Genomic DNA, 24876 nt, shown 5'->3' with positions numbered 1-24876 from the left:
TTGTTTGGTCTTCCAAAAGAGGACGATATCCGCTTCGTCATGCCTGGAGCTGATCCGTGCTGGTCGCTGAGGAAATACATCAACTTCGCGCTGTGGATCGCCGGATCGGCTTTCACTTTATAAGGCTTTGTTTTTAAAATTGGGAAATTAGTTTGGCTGTGCTGCTCAGACAACTTGCAAAATAGTAAAACCAGCATGACAAAGAATCATGATAAAATCGTGAATCATGATTTTCTTGAAAAGAAAATTGTGATACGATATTTTTGCCATATCGTCCACTCCTAATTTCCTATTTTTAATAAATAATTATTTTTTTGCTGCCAAATATCCAGTGTGGAAACCGTCATACACTACCATTGAATAATTTGCAGAATGTACAAAGAAAAATAAATTAAAAAAAGAAATACTTTTATTCAGCAAGGACACATTAAATTGAGCAAGAGTGAATGTAAAGAAAGAAATAACGTTACAAAAGAATTCTGTTACAAATAAATGCAGTTCTTTTGAACTTAATATTCATAAAAATAAAAAAAATTTAATTAAAAAGAAAACAGTTCTTTTAAATTGTATTACTATTTCATAATGTTACTGTTTTTTTCTGTATTTATTCCAAACATTTGACTGGTATATTAGAATAATAATATTAATTATAATGCATTTAATGTATAATTTATATATATTTCAATTTACATGTATTACTCTCTTTAGGATCTACTGTTAACTGGGATCTTCGCTTTTCTCTGGCTGGTGTGTTCATCTGCATGGGGAAAAGGCCTCACGGATGTGAAAATTTCAACCAGTCCGAATACGCTTGTGTACATAACTGAAGTGTGTAAACAAACAGGAAACAAGTGCACTGCTGGGCACATCCCCTCAATGGGCCGCCTCAATTCCTCAGTGGTAGGAGGACTATAATGTATAGCAAAATACTAGACCCATGACATCATACCTGGATAATTTAACAGAATTACTTATTTATGATTTATCCATCCTATTTTCCCACCTATTTTTACTGCTATCCTTTGTCAGTATTTATGTAATGTGAATCAAATGAATTCAAAACAAATCAAGTGAGGTTACTAATGCAAATGATGTGAATCTATGAATTTTTTTATAGATCTTTGGATTCCTCAACCTTATCCTGTGGGGAGGAAACTGCTGGTTCCTTTACAAGGAGACGCCATTACACAAGTCAGCCAATCAGCAAGCGGGAGCAGGACAGCCATAATTAAACGGGTCACATCCACATTCATCAAGCAGGTGTTGTTGCAGTACTAAAGTGCTACATAGCACCCGGTTGACTGATGTTATGGATCTACCTGTCTTGACCTGTGTCACAAATCCACCAAAGGTTCTTGCCTATAGAGTATCTCCATTATATTCAAATATGGTCCAATTTAGATGTGCATTTTACACACTACAGCAAAGCTGTATACTTAGGGAAGGTACAAGAACACCTTAGCAAATAAACTTTGTATGAAGTAAACTGCATCATTAAAATGTCATATTTCATATCTTTACTGTTACTGTCATGTTTTTGATGTCATTTGAACTTGTTACATAAACAAAATGTACAGAATGTTTTTGATTCCTGTTCACTGAAATATATTTTGAATTCAGTGTATAACTTGAATTTGCTGTTCTGATGCTCCCTTTTTATAACCGTTGAGGCTGTGCAGTACAAGATGCTGTTGTGTTTAGTTAGTTTTGGCCTTATAAAACAGCATCTCGGCTTACTTTTCAATGTGCTTCTTGTGGTTGAAATGGCCTTTTATTAAATGAAATGTGTGCCTTATAACTTAGTTAGCCTATATTTAAGAAACGTTTACATATACCAGGCACGACTGTTGCTAAAAATGAATTGAATGTTTTTTTTGTGTTTAACAAAGTTGGAGGCTTTTTAAAAATAAATAAGATAATAAATAATAATAATAAAAACATGTTTTCTTTTTATTGTGCATAATATCATTCTTTGGCCCACATGTAGGCTACTTGTAATTTCTAATTGGTAAATTACCTATGAAAATTAATTTCTAATTCTTATTTACTTAAACAGGCTACACACTGCTGCATAAAAGACAAAACACATTCTTAGACAAAATATCTTCATTATCTTAATGCTCACAGTATCAGCCTGCGTTATTGTGAAAATCAGCTGCTGCTGATGCTGGTATTAAGTTGTGAGGAGTTTACAGATTATGATGTAGGCTATTCAGAAAATTGGGTATTTCCCTGTTTTTATACAGTCTATGGTATTTCCTATATGGGTATTTCCAACGTTTCATGTGCACGGACACGAGCCTGAAGCGATGTTCGATTCGTGAACTAATTGTTCGTTTGAGTCGGATCTTTTCAATGGATCGTTGAACCCGTTCACAGACTGGACGATTTGTTCACGAATCTAACTAAATCGATCCTAGAGGGTCTCAGCTCCAGTCTTCTGTTGAATTGGAAATTTCCTTTACAATTGTTAATAGTAAACACGTTTGGAGGGAACTGAGAAGAATATGTTACTTAAGTTGTTTAATTGGTTGGTCCATTTTTGACATTTTGGGATAGGCTATTTTGCTTCTATAGCATGCCTTCTTTCAGAGTAGCGGCAAAAGAACATTTAAAACACACAAGCGTTTTTATCCCGTTATCTATCTTTAAATACTTTTTCTTTTTCCAAAATGAGTTTTGATTTTTGACTGAGCCAAATCTCCACTTTAGTAGCACTTACCCCAAACATTCCAGTTTTATTCCTATCTATATTCGGGAAGTATTTGCAAAAGGATCTTTTTAATTTCTTAGAAGCAAAGTTAATTTGTTTGTCTGTATTTTCTGATTTATGCAGTGATAGAAAGAGATAGGCTAACCAAATCGCCCTCTTAAAAAAAAAAAGTCTAATAGCTGTCAGCCAAATTAAAATATTTTTAAATCCAGCTTTATAGAGGAACCCATGACTGGAATAGACTCACCAGAATTATAAAAAAAAAATATATATATAAGGACATTGTGATTTCTCAAATAAATTAATGAAAAAAGAAAAGAAGAAAAAAAGAAGAAATGAAAATGTTTGTGGTCAAAGCAAAATTGTGAACATTTATCAGGATTTTAGGGTTAAAAATTTTGTATTTATGTATTGATATTTTTTTCAGCCTGCATCGACCTGCCCTGGGACTACATGAAAATTAGCCACCCTGGCTAAATCTGGCACATTTTACATATATTTTTATGTATTATTAATGTGTATTATCCCTGATTAAACCATCTCTTTGGGTGAACCGGTTCTTTGGAACGAACATTTCAAAAGAATCGACTCTAACAATTGAGTCGGACCTCCCACGCAAGATGACGTCGCAATGCGCTCCCGCCGTGATGGTGGCGGATCGTGCACGCGCTAAATCGGCAATGGCTGCCTTAGATCGGCGGATTTCCATCCTAGACTTTGTAGGGCAAAGCTGGACCGCTTGGATCGACAAAGCGAACGTATCCACGTCGGATGGTGAGTAAAATAATGTCGAGCTCTCGATACTTTCAGTTGTAATCGCGTCGAGCGAGCACAGGAAATGGATCGGTTTGAAAAGAGCAAACCCCGGCCACCACGACCCAAACAAAGGCCCCGCCGGGTCCTAGCGCCGCATGGGTTGCAATCCGACACACTGTACTTTCGGAAATTCTCCCAGGTCCTAGCGCTCTCTTTAGTAAAATGTACTCTTTACTAAAATGTACTGTCTTGAAAATGTTTTTTGTAATGTGCCTTAACTCATTATGTACGTTGTCGTGTTGGTTACAGTTTTAAAGCCAAAAGATGCGGCGCAGTATGTTACCTTTGGTGATCTGACAGCCAGCGCGACGGGAAGTGAAGGTGGAGACGAGTCTCTGGCCAGAGAACTATAAGATAAATAAGCCTCTGAACCCATTTACCCACTCACAGGTTCATAATTGTTCTGGTCACCGTGAGAACGTCTCATTATTATCAGATTATCATGTGGTGACAGCATTATGAAATGCTGGGTTGATATTTCCCTTTGCAATAGCCAGTAATCAAGAGGCATCTTCACATCAAACTGCCCTTGCTCTGACTTTTCTTTACATTACATCTTTATATAGCACACTGAGTTGGTCTCTCTCCATCTATCTTACTTATCAACTGATTAATAATAAGAATTGCATTTCTCATGTATGTAGTTCATGTAATACAGGAAATGAAATGACCCATATTAATGAATGCAGTGAGCTGTGAAGTGCCATTAGAAGTGGGAACATTATTTGACGGTATGTCTAAAGCAGTTCTCAACTGGGGGACCACGGCCGACTAGAAGGCCTCAGCAAACTTCCAGAGTCTATAATGACCCAGTCATGAACTTGACATCAACCACCTTCACAGTTGTACAGCCCACCCTGGAAGTCCAGTAGCCCACTTTAAGATGTTAGAACTAGAGTTAAACATGACTTAAAATGAGTTACAAATAATGTTATGTTAAAATAAACAAAATGAATTAAATTGCTAAAAACTGTTAAAAAAAAATATGTAGGCCAACAATATATAAAGGGACGTCACATTTGTGGTTAAAATTCATCAGTAAACTTTATTTTTTTACCGTAGTGTAGAGGTCTTTGGCAACTTATTTTTCCATCCTACTCCCTAATGTGGTTTTAATTTCACACCTACTACCTCCTAATTTGACTGGGTCAACCTCTATAAACAGTAAACATATAGCTTACAATGAGTATGTTCTTGCCAGGGTTATTTTATGATACATATAACAGTATAGAATAGGATAAGGATAGTAATAGTATCTATCATTTTCTGAACTACAAAATAGAAATTTTCACCAAATTTTACCAAGCTAATACATAGACCCTGTGCAGCAGAAAAAAAAGCTTTTTAATTGGTCCCCTAAACAGATTCTGATCTATTAAAGAATATACAGTTCAATTAATTGCAGTTAGTTATTTTTAAAGGGGTAGTTGATTGCGATTTCACTTTTTTAATGTTAGTTAGTGTGTAATGTTGCTGTTTGAGCATAAACAATATCTGCAAAGTTGCGGTACTGAAAGTTCAATGCAAATGGAGATAACGTCTTTTAAAATTCTGGCAGTTTAATGCCTACAAAAACGGCTCGTAGGGACTACAACGAGTTACTTCCCGGGTTTGTGACATCACAAACCCAGCCAAACCCCGCACCCGGGAACATGCAACGAAGGGGGCGAGTCCATGCTGCGCTGCTTTAGAGAAGAGGAAGAGAAAACTAGAGGTGCTCGTAAAAATCTATTCATATATGAATCGTGATTCTGTCTTCTAACGATTCACAAGTTTCAAAATCAACATATCTAAAAGTATGAGACAACAACAATCAAAAAACATACCATTAAGAGCCGTACTTGTACAGGTTCTGCGCGATCCTCTTCACTAATATCCTCTGCGTCTCAATCGGGCTCAAACTGATAAGCAATATAGACGATGCCATTGTTTATAATACAACCGAAGCACATGCCGCTGAGGTGAGGGGCAGGACGTTTAGATGCGCACTAGAGGCGGTTTAGCCAATCACAACACACTGAGTCAGCTAAACAAACTGAGCCCATCATGTATTTCTGAGGGAGGGGCTTCATAAATGCAGGAAATGATCAGCGCTCAGAAAGGCGGGGCATAGAGGAGAAACAATAATGTACAGTATGTGGAAAATAATGGGTTTTTTGAACCTTAAACCGCATAAAAACATTTCATTACACCAAATACACAAAATAATGTTCTTTTTAGCAGCATCATATGACCCCTTTAATGTATGGACACTTGAAAGGAGTGTCGGTGTGAATGGACTTTGCTTTGTGTTTCATTTCCTGTTTTGATGGTCTGTTTGTTTCACTGCCTCTTTTAGGGTCCTCTCTGGAAGAGTGCAGCAAAAATGTGAAGAAACGGATGGAAACCATGACTTTTAAGAAAGGAGGTAAGGAGGCATTTGTTAGGCTTGTGATTTATAGATTGCAATAATGACGCACATGATTGCCACACATAAAAACATTTTTCTTGCCGTCACAGACATGTCGATATATGGCCACTGCCCAGCACATGATGACTTCTTCCTGGTGGTGTGCAGCCACTGTGGGCAGGTGGTGAAGCCACAGGCGTTTGAGAAGCATTGTGAGCGTCGTCATGGCCTCTTCAGCAAGCTTTATGACAAGCCATCCAACTGCTCTCCTGACCAACCCCAACAGGGGAGACCGCCTTCCCAACATGGAAGCCTTTGTGAGGGTCAAGACAGCAGGCACCGGGGGGCTGGACCCCCACGAGTACCACCACCTCATTCTCCCCACCAGGCATATTCCAAACCACAGCGTGAAGGACCCAGGTGAGGAGGAGTGAAGTGCAGTTTAACTTGATCTTACGCGTCCACTGTTTATTCCAGTGTCGTTTCATTCCAGTGTTGTGTTCCAGTCTTCAGCAGGTGGATAAAGTTTCCCATGAAACCCCTCCAACACCTCTACATTTGCCCATGCCACCAAAAAAAGCAGCCCCATCTGCCGAGAAAACAATTCAGAAGAGTTTGGACTCACACACTCACCCGCACGGACCAAGAACACACAGCAGAACCTACAAGAAAGTCCTTAGTAAGTCTCTGATGCAACTCATAATGGGAAACAAAAAATCTTGTGTCTGAGTTTGTTAGTATTTCAGACATACTGTACATTAACATGGATGATATTTCAAATATTCATGATTTTGTTGGCAGGCAGTCTAAAATTAATCTTAAAATGAATTTTAAATCCACTTTTTATTTGACCATTAAGAGTTTTAAAAGTCTGTCATTAGTTTTAGTCTTGTGAATCTGTTCAAATGATCCATTTAAACGAATCCATTTAAAGAACTCCATTTAAATTGATTAAGAAAATATAATTTGTTCCTGTGATGGCAAAGCTGAATTTTTAGCATAATTACTCCAGTCTTCAGTGTCACATGATCCTTCAGAAATTATTCTAATATGCTGATTTGCTACTCAAGGAACATTTCTTATAATTATCAATGTTGAAACACAGTTGTGCTCCTTCATATTTTTGTGGAAACCATGAAACGTTTTATTCAGGACTCTTTGAGGAATAGAAAGTAAAAAAAAAAAGTGTTTATTTGAAATGGAAATCTTTTGTAACATTATAACTGTACTGCAACTGTATATAACTTGTATATTTACTGTAACTTTTGAATTTAATGCGTAAAGTAATAACTTATTTTGTGGTAATGTTTGTAGATAAATGTTTTATGTTACTATGTATTAATATATTAATGCATTTAATAAAAACTTTTTTTTAAACTGCATTTAATAAAAACTTTTAATGCATTTAATAAAAAAATAATTCATTCTGTGTGGATAGTATCTCTTACATATTTTTAACTAAAATTTTACTGTATTTGACTTTTTCCATAAACATTTTGAATCTACTTGGTTACAGTGTGTTGGGTTTTTTGGGGGTTCAAATGTTTTCTCTTGTTGAAACCGATTTGTTTATTTCAGAGAAAGAATGTGACTTGGACAAGCACTGTGGGGTGATGGATCCTGAGAGAAAGAAACTGTGCACCAGACTGCTGACTTGTAATGTGAGCATATAGTCAATATACAGAAACAAGTACACCAGCATAAACATTTCAGTGATTTTGGACCAAAGTGTTGAACTCTTGCTGGTGTTTCTGTGTTATCTCCTCTACTGCAGATTCATTCCATCCATCAGCGCCGCCAGGTGGTAGGGAGGCGGAAACCTTTAGACCAGCTTGTAATGGAGCTGAAGATGAGCTCAAAGCCTCGAGAGCGCCCCCCTTTGCCCAGAGAAGTTCCCGATGGAGGCTCTGCCCACCATGAGACCAAATGCCAAATAACTAACTCTTCTATTCTCAGGTCTATAGTTCTGCATTCTGTGATTTAAATAATGGAGACAGATGCTTTCAAGCTTATTTGACACTTAGACAGGACATTTATCTGAATGTGTGTGTTTACAGGTCCATGAATCCATTAGAGGAGGTGGAGCCTCTCTCAGCCAGTCTCTCCAGTGAGGAGAGTGACGGGGAGAACAGTGAGGACTTTGCTCATTTACCAGCAAGCACCTTGCACCCTAAACCCCTGGGTGTAAGTATTTTTCTTCATATTAAAATTTAAGCATTTTTTTAACTAAGTGCTAAAAATCCCCTACAAATCTTAATGTGAGATAATATTCATAACAAAAGTTACAAAAAAGACAGTTTCAGCTAATAATATCCCATTTGTAGTAAAATGAACCCTTGTTTGCCTCCTCTCTCACGTTCTTTCAGCTTTGCACCTTCGGGGCACGTGTACTTGGCCGTAGTGTGTTAGCGTTTGACCGAAGGTTGCTTCACCTGCGGTCAGCTTTCAGTGTCATGATGGAGCAGCACCTCAGCACTTATCTATGGAAGTAAGATATTTTACATCAAGCTGATGTTCTTGTGACATTCACAAAGATTATTTTGAGTGTTTTCAACATTTAGCTGATTGAATAAAGGCAATGGGCTCCAGAAGTCTGAGACTGCTATTATCCTTCTACTTTTATATTTTCCTTATTTAATGCAGTGATTTTTTTTTTTTTTACAAATATGATCAGCATAACAAATAAAGTAAACAAATACTTATTGTAGTATTTATTAATATTTAGAATTAGCTTTTGAATTAGAATTTTTATATTTTTAGTTTAAGTTTTAGTAATCTGCTTATTTTAATATTTATATATAGCTTTTATTTATTTTATTTGAGTTTCATTGTATTACTTAAACTTATTTCAGTTAGTTTCCATGGCAACATTTCTACTTTTCGATTGTTTTTTTTGTCTGTTTGTGTTTTATTTTATCTTTTTCTACTTCAATTATTTTTCATTACAAATATATTATCAGTATAACAAATTGATAAAAAAAAAAATCGAAAAATTAATTTTCAGATTTGTTTAATATTTAATCTGTTACTATTGTTAAACACTAATAATAATAATTATTTTTTCATTATTTTATATTCATTTATTTGCTTTAATTTCTTAAATTACAAAATGGGTTGTTTTTTTAATGTATTTGTGCAAGAATGGATTTTTTTCTTTTCATTTGCCTGTGAATTTTGTTTGTTGTAAGTATATCTCATGTCTGTAGGAAAATCCCTCAGGTGTCAGAACTATGCTCTCATCAACCCCTAGTCACCACAAACAACTACAATTCCCATGATGCCACGCGCAGCTCCGTACCCATCCGCAGTGCCTCTACTCTCAGGACAAGCATCTCAGGACAATCAGAGCCCACTAACCTAACAGCCGCCTCAAAACTACCAACGAAAGCCCAGACGAACTCAGGCCCCACCCGGCCCCGTAACCCTGCAGGTCGGACCAGCAAACAGGCTTTGCAAGTGGGTTTCAGGGAGCTTCAGGAGAGTCCCACAGCCAGTAAGCAGCGGAAATCTCCCAAAAAGGACAAGGACTCACCTGAACAGTCCAAAATCGTATTTCTCCCCCAGTCCTCCTTGAACAGAACTATGATTTCTTCACCACATGGCCCGTTTAATGGCGCACACTCAGCTGGCAGGAGAACACACCAACCTGAAATGAAGGCGCTGATTAAGCAAAGCCCTGCCCACATCTCCCCCTCTCCCTCCCCAGAGTCAGATAAGGGAGGGGCCTCAGGGCTCAATCAAAGGGCTGTTGGGTACGAACATAAAGGGCCTGGCAGGAAACGTAAGACCAGCAATCCCTCTCCCCTCAAAAACACTTCATGTGCCCCTAAATCCAATATCCTCTCCTCTTTCTCCCAAACTCACTCCAGCCTGGTGTCATGGGGTGGGGATGGCAGACCAGCACCAACCTCCCATAATCTGCCAAAGAAACTAGGTGCACAGAAGGTTTGTTTTTCAGTAGTTTAACTGAAGATGCATTCAGTATTGTTTTTTGTTGTTGTTGTTTATTTGTTGCATTGGCCAATATGTTGTCTTGGACATTTAGTGACATTATCAATGATCAACTCTCTCAGTATGTCTCAATTTTATCATACCGTTTTAGGAGAAATATGGAGATATAGCCTTCTCTAGTATTTCTTCAGTGTTTAATAACTCATAAGAATCTCATTTAATGAATTATTTAGATGAAATCTAATCTAAAAAAGCATCTCTCATTATATTATTGGATTCCTTTGTCTTAAAGGATGTCCCTAAATATGAATGATATAAAAAATATATGGTAGTTCATTTAAAATTGTATTATTGTAAATACTATAGTATTTATTAATATTTTGAATTGGGTTTTATTTTTAATTTTCAGTTTTCATTTTAAATTTAGCTCAAGTTTTAGTAATTTTGTTATGTGCTTATTAGGGTTGGCTAAATATTTCTATATAGCTTTTTAATTTTCAGTTCTAGTAATTTTAGTACTTAAACTTATTATTTCAGTCAGTTGTCAAGGCAAGTTTTTTACATTAATATTTCAAATCTAATATTTATCTTTTTTATTTCAGCTTTTAATTTCAGTTTCTGAAAACGATTTTAATAGTTTTAGTTAACAATAACAACACTGGAGGGGTGAAACTTATATTTTGTTGTTTCTGAATGTATTTAAAACGTTTAAAGCATACTTTAAACAGCATTTTATAATCTTTTATGTAAATGATTTGTTTAATTTCTATATTATCATAATTTTTGTACATGTGAAAAACTGAAGAAATAGTGGCCTGTTACAGTATCTAAAACTATACATTTTCCTTTACAAAATCAAATTCTTTTTCCTCTTTTTTTTTGTAGTATTTATTTGTTTGTTGATTTGTTTTTTTTTTTAACTACCCAAATTTAAATGGCTTTTAGGCTATATGATTCATCTAATGTGAGTGCTTTTAAAATGTGGCATGATTTTAAAAGTCCTATTGATTTCATTAGGCGTAAAACACTTTAATGATGAAAATACTGAGTGCACCTTTAAGTGATGTGTTAAATAATAACCTAATACGACCAATGTGTAGGGGTCTGGAAGCTCAAGCAGCTCTTGGTAGACATGTAATCCTCTTGTTAGGGAAAGGAAATGCATTAAAGTTATTGAAGAAAACTGGCAAAGCTTACTTTTTAAACACTTCAAAGATAAAAAATACACAGTGTTAGAACAACAAGTATAGGAAGTCACAGATTGATAGTCTGTTAAGATGAATCATCAAGGTTTAATTCAGCACAGTGGTTGAGTCTCAGCTCTGAATTTAGATCCTTTTCCTGACCATCTGCTCTTCTTTTCTCCCAACAGCCAAATCTTCTTCACTGAGGGAGTCTGCCTTAAACTCCTCCAGAAGCACAGGATTCCTGCCATGTATTTGCTACAGTCTTTATGCACAGGATGGTGAAAGTGTTTGAAGTTCACTGTAGGAGTACGTATCAGTATATATGTATGTGTGTGTCTGTGTTTTGTATACTGGATTTCTATGTGAATGAATGTATTTGTGAATGACCTGCAAATGAACATAGAAATACCTCAAGACCTTCCATATGCTGCTAAACGGACTGTCATATAATGGACTCTGAAATAAATATGCCAACACGTTTCTTTTGTCTCACCACTAGATGACACTAAACTGCTAGATACGTCCATTTTACTCAGACAGGCCAAAGGGTCATTTTTTGTTATTGTGCTGGATGATAGAACGGTGGTTGTGTACTTCAGCATGGATGCTGCAAAGTTTAGTTTACAGATGTCATTGTAGAACGAACCTAGTAAGTGCGGCGGCCCATTCAAACCAGCGCAGGTTCGGCTACATAAGGAGCTTATACATAAAGATGATAAAATATCATCTTGTTGTGATGTTGGGTGCCAGAATCGACGTAATACAGCCTCAAATGAGAAATTTGATCGCATATCTGCTGCCACTGCCAGACAAAAAACCGACGACAGCTGTGGTTAAACGCGATAAAACGAGCAGACTGGACAGAAACGATCGTCAAAAATGCTCGCGTTTGCAGCACACACTTCTTATCAGAAAAGGTTAAATAAAGTATTGTCTTTTGTTGTTATGGGCGCGTCTACAGATTTATGTCTATGTTTCTTGCATCTCACGATTATGTCATTTATGAAATGTCTGTGTGCATGTGTGTAAAACAACAAACTGACGATTTATATATAATCATTTGTAATTGTATATACATTGTTGTGATTAATTGTGGCTGGAACAATAATGTAGCTGTAAAAATAGTTTCCTGCTGAAATTGAAATGTATATACATCTTCATCATGACTAGATACACGGTGAGTTTGTCTATACATGTTAGATGTGATCCACCTCATAGTAACAATCCTGTCAGATCGTCCATCCTTTGAGTGAGAGTGTAACATTACAGGTGGGCCGATCTGGTTTCCTGGTTTTAACCTTTTCGACATGTTTCCCTGTTGTCGTTGCTCAGCAATAGCATGGACGCGATGTTGTCTGGGGTTTGGCTAAAGGAGAGTGGGACTGTGGGCGGTGCTCGGGGTGGTGACTGAAGGCGGTGACTGTAGTTCTGACGTCAACTTTTTACGGAAGTCACAAAGGTTCGTGAAAAATCACAGCTACTTTAAGCAGGCTGTGTGAATTTTACTGTGGACTGACTGTTTTGAAACTTATATGGTAGTTACATAGCACTTAGACCTCAGTTATGAAAAAAGCCAGGAAATTTCAGTTTTGACAATATGGGACCTTTAAAATACTATTTTGGGTTAAATAAAAATCTGTATTTGTGGCACGTTGTCAATTTAACAGAAAATAATTTCATCTCCTCCCTCAGGGCAAGTATTTAATTTAGACTAGTCCATTAATATAACCATAGCAATGATAAATCTCCTGTATATCTTTAAATATAGCCGATCCCTTATTAAAGTGCTCATTTCAAAGATTCTGTATATAATAATGTGGTTATTGTGGAAACTAATGGTTCATGCAACTACAAGTTGCTTTGGATAAATAGTGTCAGCTAAATGTAAACTAACACGTTTCTGTATGTCTGATTGGACAGAAAGCATAAAAAATAATCAAAAACAGTCAATTTCATTTTTTATTCACTTTTATATTATTGATAAATAATACTTCTCATAGGTAAACTTCCATGTGGGAGGACTGCTGATGGAGAATCAGTTTCTGGATTATCATCAAGCAGTCCGTTTCACTCTAGGACAGGGATCTGCACCACCCGGCACTCATCAGTCTCGTTTTTGACATTTAGACTTTACAGTAAGGCATCTAGCTCTAATACTGAACCTGACAACATTTCTATTCTCGCTTTCAGACACTAGTAATGATGGCTGAGACTTTAGATCTCAAACCATTTAGGGTTCACAGTTTTTTAGCAGTATGTATGTATATCAGGATGCTTGCTTACTATTGGTACAGCTATATTTGCATTACTGAGATTCTAGCAGATTTGTGTTCGTCTACTTCTGTTTGTATGTTTTTTTCTGTACTCAAATCTAGAAGAACTAGACTTAGTCACAACTAACTATCAAATGCTGTTGATATTGTTACTTATTTTGAATTCTGTTAATCTAGAGTTTTAAGATTCTAAATGTTAGTAAAGAACAGAAGGGACTAGTCTCTAGTACCACATACCTTTAGCACCAAATTTTTAAGGCAGTTCATATCAAAAATGATAACTGTAACAATAAATATATTATCGTCCACATATTAGGTATACGCTGCAGTTTTTACGCTGCATTTGCCCCTTTAAATGCTCAGTTTTTCAAAGTTGTGTGGAAAAAAAGTGAAATTCCAACCATATCGTTTCTCTGTGCCATTATCGTTAAAGTTGTGGTTCGGACTCCACTATTCTCAAAGAATTGGAATGAGTATTACAGCTTTCTAGTTATTATTATAGTAATCATCCTTGTTGTGAACGGGCCTTTAAACTGGTACTAGTAAAGTGGGCTGTGAACGGCAATTCACGTTGACTTGAAGTTGCATTTTCTAATTAATGCAACAGAGTTTTGGACTTGGATACAGTCTGTGATGCTTCTTGAGATTTAATTTACTGACATTAAAAAAAAACTTAATTTATGTGCCTAAATAACAACATATAATAGACAAATAGATGATCAGATTTCAAAATGCATGACAGAGAAAGACCTTTACAGTCAGTGTCATTAAAATAGGTTTACCAATATCCTATAGTCACAAGTGGAATCTAGACAACTGTATAGGAACAACGATACACAGAAGAACACGGAATTAATTCAGTCTCTTTGGAACCTCAAGGGGAAAAAAGCTACCTAAAATGACACGATCTCATAAACACTGTAAAAACAAACACTGTTTGCACATACAAAAGCACAGATGTAGCCTACTGTTAAATGGTAAGTAATGAACAGTGGTCTTTCACAAGAACTCTGCTCGTAGCAAAATAGCCAAGGACACACAGTTAAGAAGAACACACACAACAGGGGTGAAAAGTTGCTGGATGTGGTTTTAGGGGGAGCATTTGGCTTTTCTGTGTCTTTGCGAACCACCGAGATCCCACAGCACTCGTGATGGTAAGGCCTTTCCCTCCTCTGCACACTAATTTTGGATTGCAGCTAGAGAGACGTGTAAGAGACCGTAACTGCCCATGACTGCAGTCTGCCATAGCTGCTATTATCTGTTATTCCCTCTCCCTGAGATAATACTGTTTGTGAGTTCATCCACCTATCAAACATTTAATAGCTTCACCCACTCCCTCACTCGCAAAACAGGATGTAATTACGATGTTACTAGGGAAAGAGGCCGGAGGAAACTAAGATTGCTCCAGCTGATCCCAACCAGACCCCGTTATAAATATGTGGTTATGGTTAACATGTGAGATGATTCTGATTTCTTTCCAGGAACAGAAGAATAGAAGTGCCATTCCCAGAAGTAAGAGTTCCACGTATGGTTTTCTAACATCATTGACTGGTGTTCTAGAACAGTCCACCAGGACAATGTTGATATCTGCTTGGAATGGATCTAGTCACATCTTCCTTGAGCACAGCCAACGAGCTTTACGCATTACATTATGATTCGTAGCAGTCTCTTTAGGTTCCTACGACATTGTATATGCAAATATAATATTGGTCTCTGAGAGATCACTGTTGTATGCCTGTAGTAATAATTTAGAATACCAGAACATGAGGAGAACATTCGGCTAATCACTCAAACTTCAAACTTGATTTTTAATCCATTCAGAAAATGTATTCAAATTATAATGGTTCGAGGTTAAAAAATAATTGAAAAAATCCCTCAGCCTTTGGCTTTTTATCTGATGAAGGTTACCTCCGCGCTTCAAGGGCTTAAAAAATGACTTCTATTCTGACAATGGATGAGTCAGCACTGACTCCAACCACCACAAGTGCAAATGAACGCAGGGTGAGAATAGGTCTGAGTATCCGAAACTGTTTTGGCTGTTGAATCCAAGCTCATATCATCATTGCTTTAGAGATGAGAGTTCAGGCAGATGGGACATGTCATTCTATTAAAAGAATGCATTAGCATTTTGGTTATATGTCACTCCCTGGTTGTCATGACAGATGAGCTCAAGTGGCTGAAAATGCATGCGTTCTGCATTTTTTATGCGAGGGGTAATACATTGAAAAACTGCTGTATTATAGTTTAATATAAATGAAACTGTGTAAGTTCTTACAGCTTTGTTTTATATTGGTATCCAATATTTAAACTTATGAAATTGGACTTAAAGAGTCTAGATTCAAACAGCCATTTGAGTTTTACCAGGATATTATTTTTTCCATTGCCATATATAGGTGGAGGAAGTTTCATGTAAGTGACCATTAATGCTCAGTTTACTGTTTGACTTTCATTCCAAACAACTTGTAATGTTCCATAAAAAACAGATAATTTTCCATCATTTTCCTGTGACTACTCTCAAATGCTATTGTGCATTGCTTTCCCTTGCAGTGACCAGCTGCATATGGCTTCACATAAAGTGGTAAGGTTGGTCAGTTAGCATAAAATGTGGTAAATATGATTAGCTACAAGGGCTTCATTAAGTGCTATATTCTTAACATTAGCAGTCTGCAAAGCTCATGCTTATGATGTGATTATATAGAGGATGTATTGATGTTCTAATGTCTGTCAACCTAGCTTCCTAGCTTGATCACTGAGAAATCGCAAAATGCATTTGTTGTTCACCCAGACTACCTCTAGTCACACTTAGTGGGCTTAAACTCACAGGAACATCTAAACACTCCAAGTTTAGATTCCACTAATATGGCAAGACCTTTTCACAGTATATACTTAAGTGCTACAGATTAAAATGCTGGAAAGGTTTTGTAGAAACAGCCAAAGACTGAGGATGGCAAACTGTGTACTTCAGTCTCTTTATCCAAGAAAGCCACAACAAAGAACTGTCTCTAGCCAAAAATACACATCCTCCCTCAGACTACAATGGGAGTATCAGAAAAGACAGAACTAATCGAGTCTGCCAGCGATTTCTTCCGTTTTCCTTTTCCCTTCATGGCCTCCTCATCCACTTCTTCCTCTCTGTTAGGATTCACCTTTCCGTTCTGTCCCTGCAGGTCCTTGGGGTCTATGAAGGCCACGTGCCTGTTGAGCTCTGCTTTGGTTGCCATGTCCTCGTGCGTCGGGGTGATGCTGAGCATGGAGGAGTGGATGCTGTCTTCATGATGGTTCTTTTTGCCCTGGTCGGGACAGCAGAAGCAGCGACAGGGCGTCAGGTACAGATAGATTAGAACCAGGACCACGCTGGCCAAGCAGCCCACCAAAGTGGTGTAAGCGGTGTTGAGGGTCTCGCTGTTGCCATTGAGGGTGAAGTTGTGGACTTTGACCACCACATAGAGCGTTTCGTTGAGGTATTCACTCACGGCAAAGCAAGTGTACACACCTGAGTCCTCAGGTCGTATCGATTTTATCTCAAGGTTGCCGTCTTTCAGAGGCACAACGCTCTGGTTATCGTAAGGAGGCACTGCTATGTTTCCAGGTAGCATCCAAGTCTTGGACATGTTCCGATGTCTGGTATCACAGCTGAGGGTGAGCGTCTGCTCCAAATAAGCTTCTTGGTCAGTTTCTTTAAACGTGCTGCAGTTCATATGAGTGTTGAGATCGTACAAACGCAGCACCCGTTTATCCGGGCCGGGATGCACGCAGGTGTGGTCGTCCTTGAAGTCCACAGCTGAATTGAGCCGTCGGATATACCAATGAGTCATCAAACTGTACAGCTCGCAGTCGCAGATGAGGGTGTTGTTGTGGAAGTACAGCCCATTCTTGATCCAGGCCGGCAGTGCCTGGAGGTCTTGAATGGGGAGAACTTTGATCCGATTGGAAGACAAGTCCAACAGGCTCAGCTTGTCCAGTCGGTTCTTGTCCTTGAGGAGCTCCAGGGGGAAGCGGGACACCTGGTTCTGGCTCAGGTAGAGCTTCTGCAGGCTGTTGAGGCCTGAGAAGGCTGTGCGGTCGATCTGCGAGATGTGGTTGTTGTAGAGCAGAAGAACCTCCAGATGTATCAGTGGCTCGAAAATAATCTCGTCCAGCTGTCGCAGGTTATTTGATGACAGATCCAAGTATCGCAATTGCTTTACAAAAATGAACGCCTCAGAAGAGATGAACGACAAACCGTTGTGGCTGAGCAAGAGGTTGTGGAGGTTGGGAAGTTTGTGCTTGGTCCATTGTGCGCGAAGTCCGGTTATCTCATTAAAACTAATGTCAAGCACAGCTGTGTAGTCGGGTAAGTCGGATGGAACCATCGTCAAGTTCATCTTGGAGCAGCTGACGATGTTGCTGGCGCATATGCACATTTTGTGACAATTCAGCGTCGATCCTCTGGACCTGGGGATCAGTGCAAGAATAAAGGACAAGCAGACAGCCCACCTAATGCACCACTTTATGGAAGGGGGCATTTCTGACACGCAGTTAAAATGGAGATGTAGCATAAGTCATAGAATCCTCTTCAGTAATGTGGCTGTGTAAATCCTTTCCACACTGTTTGGAGGAACAGCTTGTGGGACTGATGACACAAATTTAGAGCTACAAGACAAAAAGAAACAAAAGTGATTTATGCATTATGTACTTTTCTTTTTTTTTTTTAGAAACAAATTGTCTCAAATTGTTAACCTGTTTAGACCCACTGTCCTTTTTTTTTGTCATTTAGTAATCAAATCACAGAATTTTTAGAATGCTACAGAGTAAACTTAATTCATTGCTGCTTTTTGACAAAATATTTTTGTTTTGAAACTGTAGCCTGTAGACAGGGCAGAAAATTGACATAATTCTAACTATTATATTTACATTTTAGTTATATTTAAATTGAGTCAGATTATCTGCAAACCATGCCTGATCAAAGTTACTAAATGGATATTTTGTTTTCATGGCCATTTGCCTGTAAAAATAACAGACATCTATTGCACTACATTGCTTATGTATTGATATTCAACTTTTATGTCTGTCTGAAAACATGACAAAGTTGTAGGAGTTGTGGCACTGTGAAGAAAAAAAAACTGAGCTGGTTGCCAAAAGAGTGCAGGTTTGAGAGGATGATCCAAGTAAGTGTACATACTTGGCTATATAAATTATAATCATTAGTTCATCTTACACTGATTAAATAAAATATAGGCTAACCTGAACCCTTCAGAACCATGTAGCTACAATCATTAAAAACATCACACTTTTTTTGAGTTTATGGTTGGTAAAAACTGTTTTAGAACATGTTAGCTGGTAAAAGCAGGCAGAGCGTCTTCAGCAACAAACCAGCATCTGGTCAAAAGGTTTTCAAACTATTCTCTACATGGTAGCTAGTCAACGAGCTAGCTTGCGCCAAATAATGACCATCAACTACAAACCATCGTGGATTGATTTTCCAACAAGGTTTTAAAGTAGAAATAAAGCACGGTCTAGTTTTGTGTTCCTTGGAACATAATTCGGGTCTGAACGGGTTAAGGTAACGAATGAATGTGAAAACAGTATTGTCCGGACAAGCGCGCGCTCAACGCGCACAACCTTATGCATGCGCATAGGTTTACAAACAAGCTCTGACCTATTCATTCAGATAGGAGAACGTGGCCCACATGGCGGTACCTAAATGTACAACAACAATAAATGTTTTATTTATCATTTTATTTATTTATGTATTTTTGTGTGTTTGCATTTATCATGCCAATGAAAAAAGCTAATTTGCAAGTGTTATGTGTGTTATGGCCTCTACGGACTCAGCATGGTGTAGCATTGCACCATTTACCGTATGCATGCAGTAATCCATGATTTTAATGGGATAAAAATTACAGTCCCCAAAAAAACGCATAAATATATTACCTGCATACTGTTGTGCCTAAAAATGTAATTTCAAAGTAAAACATTGTCTCTTTTTATCAATTTCACATCACAGCAGTGTGACACGTCTTTCCCATTTAAAGAAAAGAAAAACGGAAAGACGAGGAAGAGGTGTAGACGTGCAGTCTTCAGAGAGACTGAAAATAAAACGTTTTCAGCACAAGCGCAGAGCGACAAAATGATGGCAGACACACCGATAGCGCTTAACACATGCAAGGATAACATTACGTAAAGAAATAGACTCAACGCCATATCTCAGTACTAACCTTGAGATGTATCACCATAGAGACACATTAATCCCTTTAGAAAGTCCATTTCCTAAGGAGCGCCAGAGCTTTTCTATGATACAGTGTGACTGAACGGGTGTAAATAAGCCAGCCGCAGCGCACACACCTCTGATCAGCAGCAGCAGCATCTCTTCATGGGCGCATGAGCAGACCTGCACACACACACACACAAACAATCAACGGCTCCTACTGGAGCACTTGAGTCTGTGTCCGCATAGGCGAAGCATCCGTGAAGAGGTCAATTTTTTAGCCGTACTGGCGGCGTGCTCTCGTTTTGATTTACATTCTATTTAATTAAAATAATTTTTTTAGCTGAGTATATTACTAACTACTAACATAGTATTTCATAAAATAATTACACATCTATCTATCTATCTATCTATCTATTTTAGCTTATACTGGTAGATGTATTTTAGAACATGATAGCTGCTTAACCGGCTAATGACCAGCTTTTAACAGCTAAACCACCTATCATGTTCCAAAACACAGAGTAAACATCTTAATTTTCTGGCAAGCATGAGGCGATTGCAGGAGAAGGGGAATGATAATCGAATACATATTTCCTTTATGCTTTTTTTTATGTTTCATTTCATGTAACAGTTTTTTTTTTAATTAACAGTTTTATCATTTAAATCTGTATGTTATGGTTACAATAAGGTTCTATTAACATTAATGTATTGACTAACCTTAACAGTAACACTTTAGAATAGGGAACACATATTAATTAAGAGTTTTCCTTCAATAAACCCCCGATTTGCTGCTTATTAATAGTTAGTAAGGTAGTTGTTAAGTTTAGGTATGGGGTAAGATTAAGGGATCTAAAATATGTCATGCAGAATTACAGTTTTTCTGAATTGCTAAAACACATTTCTTGTAACCATCACTCATTTTCTCAAAACCTTAAACACAAATCCAAATACTCAAACTAAATTCACGAAACCTCTGACTCTTCAATCAAACTCAAACAATCACTGCAAAACCATTTCACTTGCACTCAAAATCAAACAGTGCTCTCAGATCACACACACAAGTCAATAAATTAAACACTACAGAGCATTCATTAGACACTACAGAGAAAAACAGAGAACACAGCATCCAGAACATTACAGAAAAAGTATATTGTGTATTGAGTAAACAATTTTGCAATTAAAATGTCAAACAGTGTAAAACTCTAAATGAATAGCATGTTACAGTACACTCCAATACTGTAAAGTTGTGCAATTGTAAAATCAGGGTCAATGAGAGATTCATTCTGTCTCAGCATCATGTCTTTGTGCTTGAGTCCGGCCTGAGGACTTTGTCCACATCACAAGTAATGTTGTCTTTTTTGCTAGACAAAGAGAAAAAAAACCTCTGGTCTGACAGATCCAGCCTTGATAACACTCTCTAAACCTTACTTTTTCTCTCATCATCCTCTTCCTCCTCATCCTCTACTTCTTACTCTTCCTCCTCTTTTTCTTAGATTGTTTCCATCTATTGTTCGTATCATCATTCAGTCACCTGTGCCACTTGTGCACTCTGAACTGACTCATATTTTGTACAGTTGGTTTGATCACATCATTAGAAACAAGTGTGAACAATTTTGAATCGTTGTGTGTAAACGATGACAACTGTGCTTTAGTTGTGTTTCACTTTTGCCGCTTGTGTTTAGCATTTTGCAGCTCAAATGCATCACAGTGTGCATGAGATTTGCAAATAGAGCCTAACTGCCTGAACGTGTTTAAGGTTTAGCAGAAAGAGTGCTTTATTCGACAAATTGGTTTAAGCTAGTGAGAATTTGGTTCAGAGAATGGGGTTTAGTGTTTTAGCAATTCAGAAAAACTGTAATATGGCATTAATATGTGCTTTATACTAATAAACAGCTAATAAACTAATAAACAGCCAATATGCTAATAATATGCATGCTAATAAGCATCTAGTGAGAATTGGTCCTTAAAATAAAGTGTTACATTAACCAACAATGAGCAATACATTTGTTAATGGTAATAAAAATGCAACTGATCCTTGTTAGTCCATGTTAGTTCAAGTCCATTAAATAATATCAACAGATACAACTTTTGATTTTAATAATGTATTAATAAAATTAACTAAGATTAATAAATGGTTCAGATGAAATGTTCATTGTTAGTTCATTTTAACGAATGGAACCTTATTATAAAGTGTTATTGTAAAGAGTTATTTATGAAAAATTACCCAGAGCAATAAACAATATTAGAGCCTTTAAATAGTAAATACACAATATGCTAGTAAAAGACACTTGTAACAAACATCAAGTAATAATTTCTTATGCAAGAGAGTAAGCGTAATTCTCTTCCATGAAAACCCAGGAGAGTTGGCGACAGGCTGACACTGATGCTCCTGCAGGTTTGTAATTGCACTCTTGAATACGTAATTGCATTAGTCCGGTCTTTAATTACTTGCCTTTCTCCTTTTGTCTCATAAAAAATGTCCCTTAAAACAACTTCCCATGAATAAAAGTCTCTGAATGCATCAACATGCTACCTAAAAATGCCAGTAAATAAATAATTCCACAACTTCCCAGAATTACCCGCAGTAGCTAATTTGCTTAGCTCTTACTGATATCTGATACTGATATTTTAGCTCTACTGATACTGAGCTTGTCTTCACTGCTGGCATGTTCTGTTTTAGTTTGTCTAAATTAATAGCATTACTCGGGTTGATTTGGAAGGTTATTGTGTCCATTCGGATGAGCGTGTGTTGGCTAAATTCATGTTCTTGCAATACTTATTGACATTGAAGACCTGCAAAACGGCATCAGGCTCTCTTTCTGTCATTCTTTTCTCTCTCTCAGATTCGCTCTCCAGTGGGAGCTTTTGAACTGTTCCATAAATCTCAGAGCCAGAGAACAAAGGTGATCACAGTAGGTGGGCTGGAGATGTTGCAGAACTAAATGATGAATCCATATAATCCTCAATATATCAATCTCCCATTATCTAGATTCTAGAACATCCCAAATGCACAAAGATTTAATAATACCTAGATTATGCTTCTCATTTAAGGATTGTACAGTCTATGTTGATTATAACTGAAAGGAGGAGATAGAATGCACTCTTCAAAATAAAGGTTTTAATTGGCATGAAGAACCTTTAAAATCCATGGAAACTTTCCATTGAACAAAAGGTTCTTTATAATGGAAAAAGTTTCTTTAGATTACTAAAATGTTCTTCAAACTTTTAAAGAACTGTTCAAAGGTTCTTTAGGAAACCAAAAATGGTTCTTCCATTCCATTGCTACAATACCCCTCTTTTTGATAATGTCTCAGTGTTTTTCATGTTGAGTCATGTTGTTTTGGACCCCATTGACTTTCATTATGGGGAAAAAACATTTTAAACAATTAAAATGATATAAAAATATCTTATTTTGCATTCCACAGTTATACAAGATTGGAACGACACGAGATGGCATAAATAATGACAGAATTTTAAATTTTTAGTAAAAACCTAAATAAAATGAAGACATATGGAAAAATATCATGGAATTTTAACATGTTTACGCACCCAAGACCATAAGGGGAAAAAAACAATCATTGTGTCTATTAGCTGTTACTTGGGTCTTAAAGACCAGGGTTGAGTTCAAGGGAAAACTGGCAGCAGAATACATCTTAAATTATTATCACTGCTGATGTGTGAACAACCAGCAAGATAAATTAGGATGTCAAACACAAACCATACATGGACATGGACCGATAGGAGCCACTTAGAAATTTAAAGGTGATACTGAACAGATCCACAAAGATCCAATCACATTCATCCTCAGGCTCCAGATTGGGCCTGAGATTGAGCTTCCATTAGCCTATTTTTTAGCCCAGATGAACTGTAAAATTCTGTGTGTTTTTGCAGTCACTTTCTTGCGTAATTAACCATAGTAAAATATCTAGCAGACACCAGCAGTCCAGTGTGTTTGTGCTCAGAATCATTAATGTTCTATTGGACTCCTGCTCCTGCTGTGGAGGGAAGAGTGTTGCCTGGCAACTGTTGTGGTTTTACATGAGCCATGGCAGTTGGGCTGCCCACCCTCTGATTGTTATTGGGATGTCTGCTTAGCCGGGGTTTACCAGGGAGGAAGACAACAGATATAGTGAGAACGAGGCAGAAAGCAATAAAAAAAATTATATATATATATATATATATATATATGTGTGTGTGTGTGTGTGTGTGAGAAAAAAACTGTTGTTGACATGGCAAGTCACAATATAGGATGCTCACCACTTGATTATAAAGAGAGGGATATTGTCTTTCCTTTTCTGTTCGTGCTCTACAACAATTACTCATCCCTCTAACAATAGCTTGCAATGCTAAATAGACAAATGAATCCCTGTGTTGTCTCCACAATGGTAAACAGAGCTGTAGTCAATGTCTGTGCTCCACCTGGCTGGTACATGCAGATGGTAAACACATTCTTTGGTCTCCGGCAGGTGCATTTGATATCAGTAAACACAGCAAAACTTGAGTTTGAAAGGGTCAGTAAAAGAAATAAATGATGATAATTCCACATCTAAGTTCACATCACTCATATCAAGTTTCAAGTTTTCTCACTCTATTTGGATTTTTTTTCTTGTTTTAAGTATACTAAAAACATGCAAAGCGGGGTAAAAAAAGAAGTCTCTTATTGTTACGATTGCCAGCTGCAATCACCTGTATCTCATCACTTCATCAGTCTCACACCCTATAAGATGCACACACATACACACACACTCACATCGCTGATTATTGTATAGCCTGTAGCGTTCCTGTGTTTCCTAGTTTCCCTGTTTCCTTGTCTTCGTTGTTTTTTATCCCTGGACTGTTTCCTTGTTTTCTGATTGTTTGCTGCCTGCCCTGACCTTCGCCTGTTTATTGGATTACTCTTTTGTCTCATCCTGGATTGTACCTGCTTGCTGTTGTTTGACCCTGCCTGTTTTGACCACTCTTCTGAATAAAGACTGCATTTGGATCCAACTTCATCGTCACGTATCATACGTTACACTTATGCTCACCAAAGCTTCATGTTTCTGATTAAAAATACAGTAAAAATCAATATTGTTAAATATTATTACAATTTAAAGGGGTCATATGATGCTGCTAAAAAGAACATTATTTTGTGTATTTGGTGTAATGAAATGTGTTTATGCGGTTTAAGGTTAAAAAACACATTATTTTCCACATACTGTACATTATTGTTTCTCCTCTATGCCCCGCCTTTCTGAAACGCGTCGATTTTTACAAAGCTCATCGATCTGAAAAAGCGAGGTGTGCTTGATTGACCAGCTATCCAGTGCGTTGTGATTGGACGAATACCTCAAGCGTGTGACGGAAATCTTACGCCCCTT

At 37.3% G+C, this 24876-nt stretch overlaps 3 protein-coding genes across 3 annotated transcripts in view; 2 read left to right on the top strand and 1 right to left on the bottom strand.

Annotated features, from left to right (window-relative positions):
• The window catches only part of LOC107711993 (synaptophysin-like protein 1), a 13687-nt gene extending 11798 nt beyond the window's left edge, over positions 1-1889 (top strand). Inside the window, exons 5-6 of the mRNA XM_016517107.1 lie at positions 709-900; positions 1118-1889. Of these exons, the coding sequence (XP_016372593.1) occupies positions 709-900; positions 1118-1228 (303 nt within the window). The 3' untranslated portion in view covers positions 1229-1889. The remainder of the gene's footprint in view (positions 1-708; positions 901-1117) is intronic.
• Positions 1890-3328: 1439 nt separating this feature from the next.
• Positions 3329-11536, top strand: LOC107711991 (ataxin-7-like protein 2). Its single transcript, XM_016517105.1, has 10 exons — positions 3329-3487; positions 5868-5936; positions 6029-6338; positions 6425-6597; positions 7497-7579; positions 7693-7874; positions 7976-8102; positions 8285-8406; positions 9125-9863; positions 11242-11536. Exons 1-10 carry the CDS (start codon positions 3334-3336, stop codon positions 11257-11259), a joined length of 1977 nt encoding a protein of 658 aa, XP_016372591.1. The 5' UTR covers positions 3329-3333; the 3' UTR covers positions 11260-11536.
• Positions 11537-13055: 1519 nt separating this feature from the next.
• Positions 13056-19676, bottom strand: LOC107711992 (amphoterin-induced protein 1-like). Its single transcript, XM_016517106.1, has 2 exons — positions 19527-19676; positions 13056-17961 (listed from the first exon to the last, which is right to left on the bottom strand). Exon 2 carries the CDS (start codon positions 17865-17867, stop codon positions 16356-16358), a length of 1512 nt encoding a protein of 503 aa, XP_016372592.1. The 5' UTR covers positions 17868-17961; positions 19527-19676; the 3' UTR covers positions 13056-16355.
• Positions 19677-24876: the final 5200 nt, after the last annotated feature.

This window comes from Sinocyclocheilus rhinocerous, unplaced genomic scaffold (genome assembly GCF_001515625.1).
Source record: "Sinocyclocheilus rhinocerous isolate Xijiao unplaced genomic scaffold, SAMN03320098_v1.1 scaffold1168, whole genome shotgun sequence".
Lineage (NCBI taxonomy): Eukaryota > Metazoa > Chordata > Actinopteri > Cypriniformes > Cyprinidae > Sinocyclocheilus > Sinocyclocheilus rhinocerous.
The sequence above is the reverse complement of the archived record's forward strand: the minus strand, read 5'-3'. Positions and strand labels throughout refer to the sequence as shown.

What these genes read in the sequence shown, in the direction of transcription:
- LOC107711991 (XM_016517105.1), top strand. Translation starts at nt 3,334, where the DNA reads ATGACGTCGCAATGCGCTCCCGCCGTGATGGTGGCGGATCGTGCACGC. An exon ending in GAACGTATCCACGTCGGATG is followed by an intron (nt 3,488 to 5,867) that starts GTGAGTAAAATA and finishes TGCCTCTTTTAG; the next exon opens with GGTCCTCTCTGGAAGAGTGC. An exon ending in ACTAACTCTTCTATTCTCAG is followed by an intron (nt 7,875 to 7,975) that starts GTCTATAGTTCT and finishes GTGTGTTTACAG; the next exon opens with GTCCATGAATCCATTAGAGG.
- LOC107711992 (XM_016517106.1), bottom strand. Translation starts at nt 17,867, where the DNA reads ATGCTACATCTCCATTTTAACTGCGTGTCAGAAATGCCCCCTTCCATA.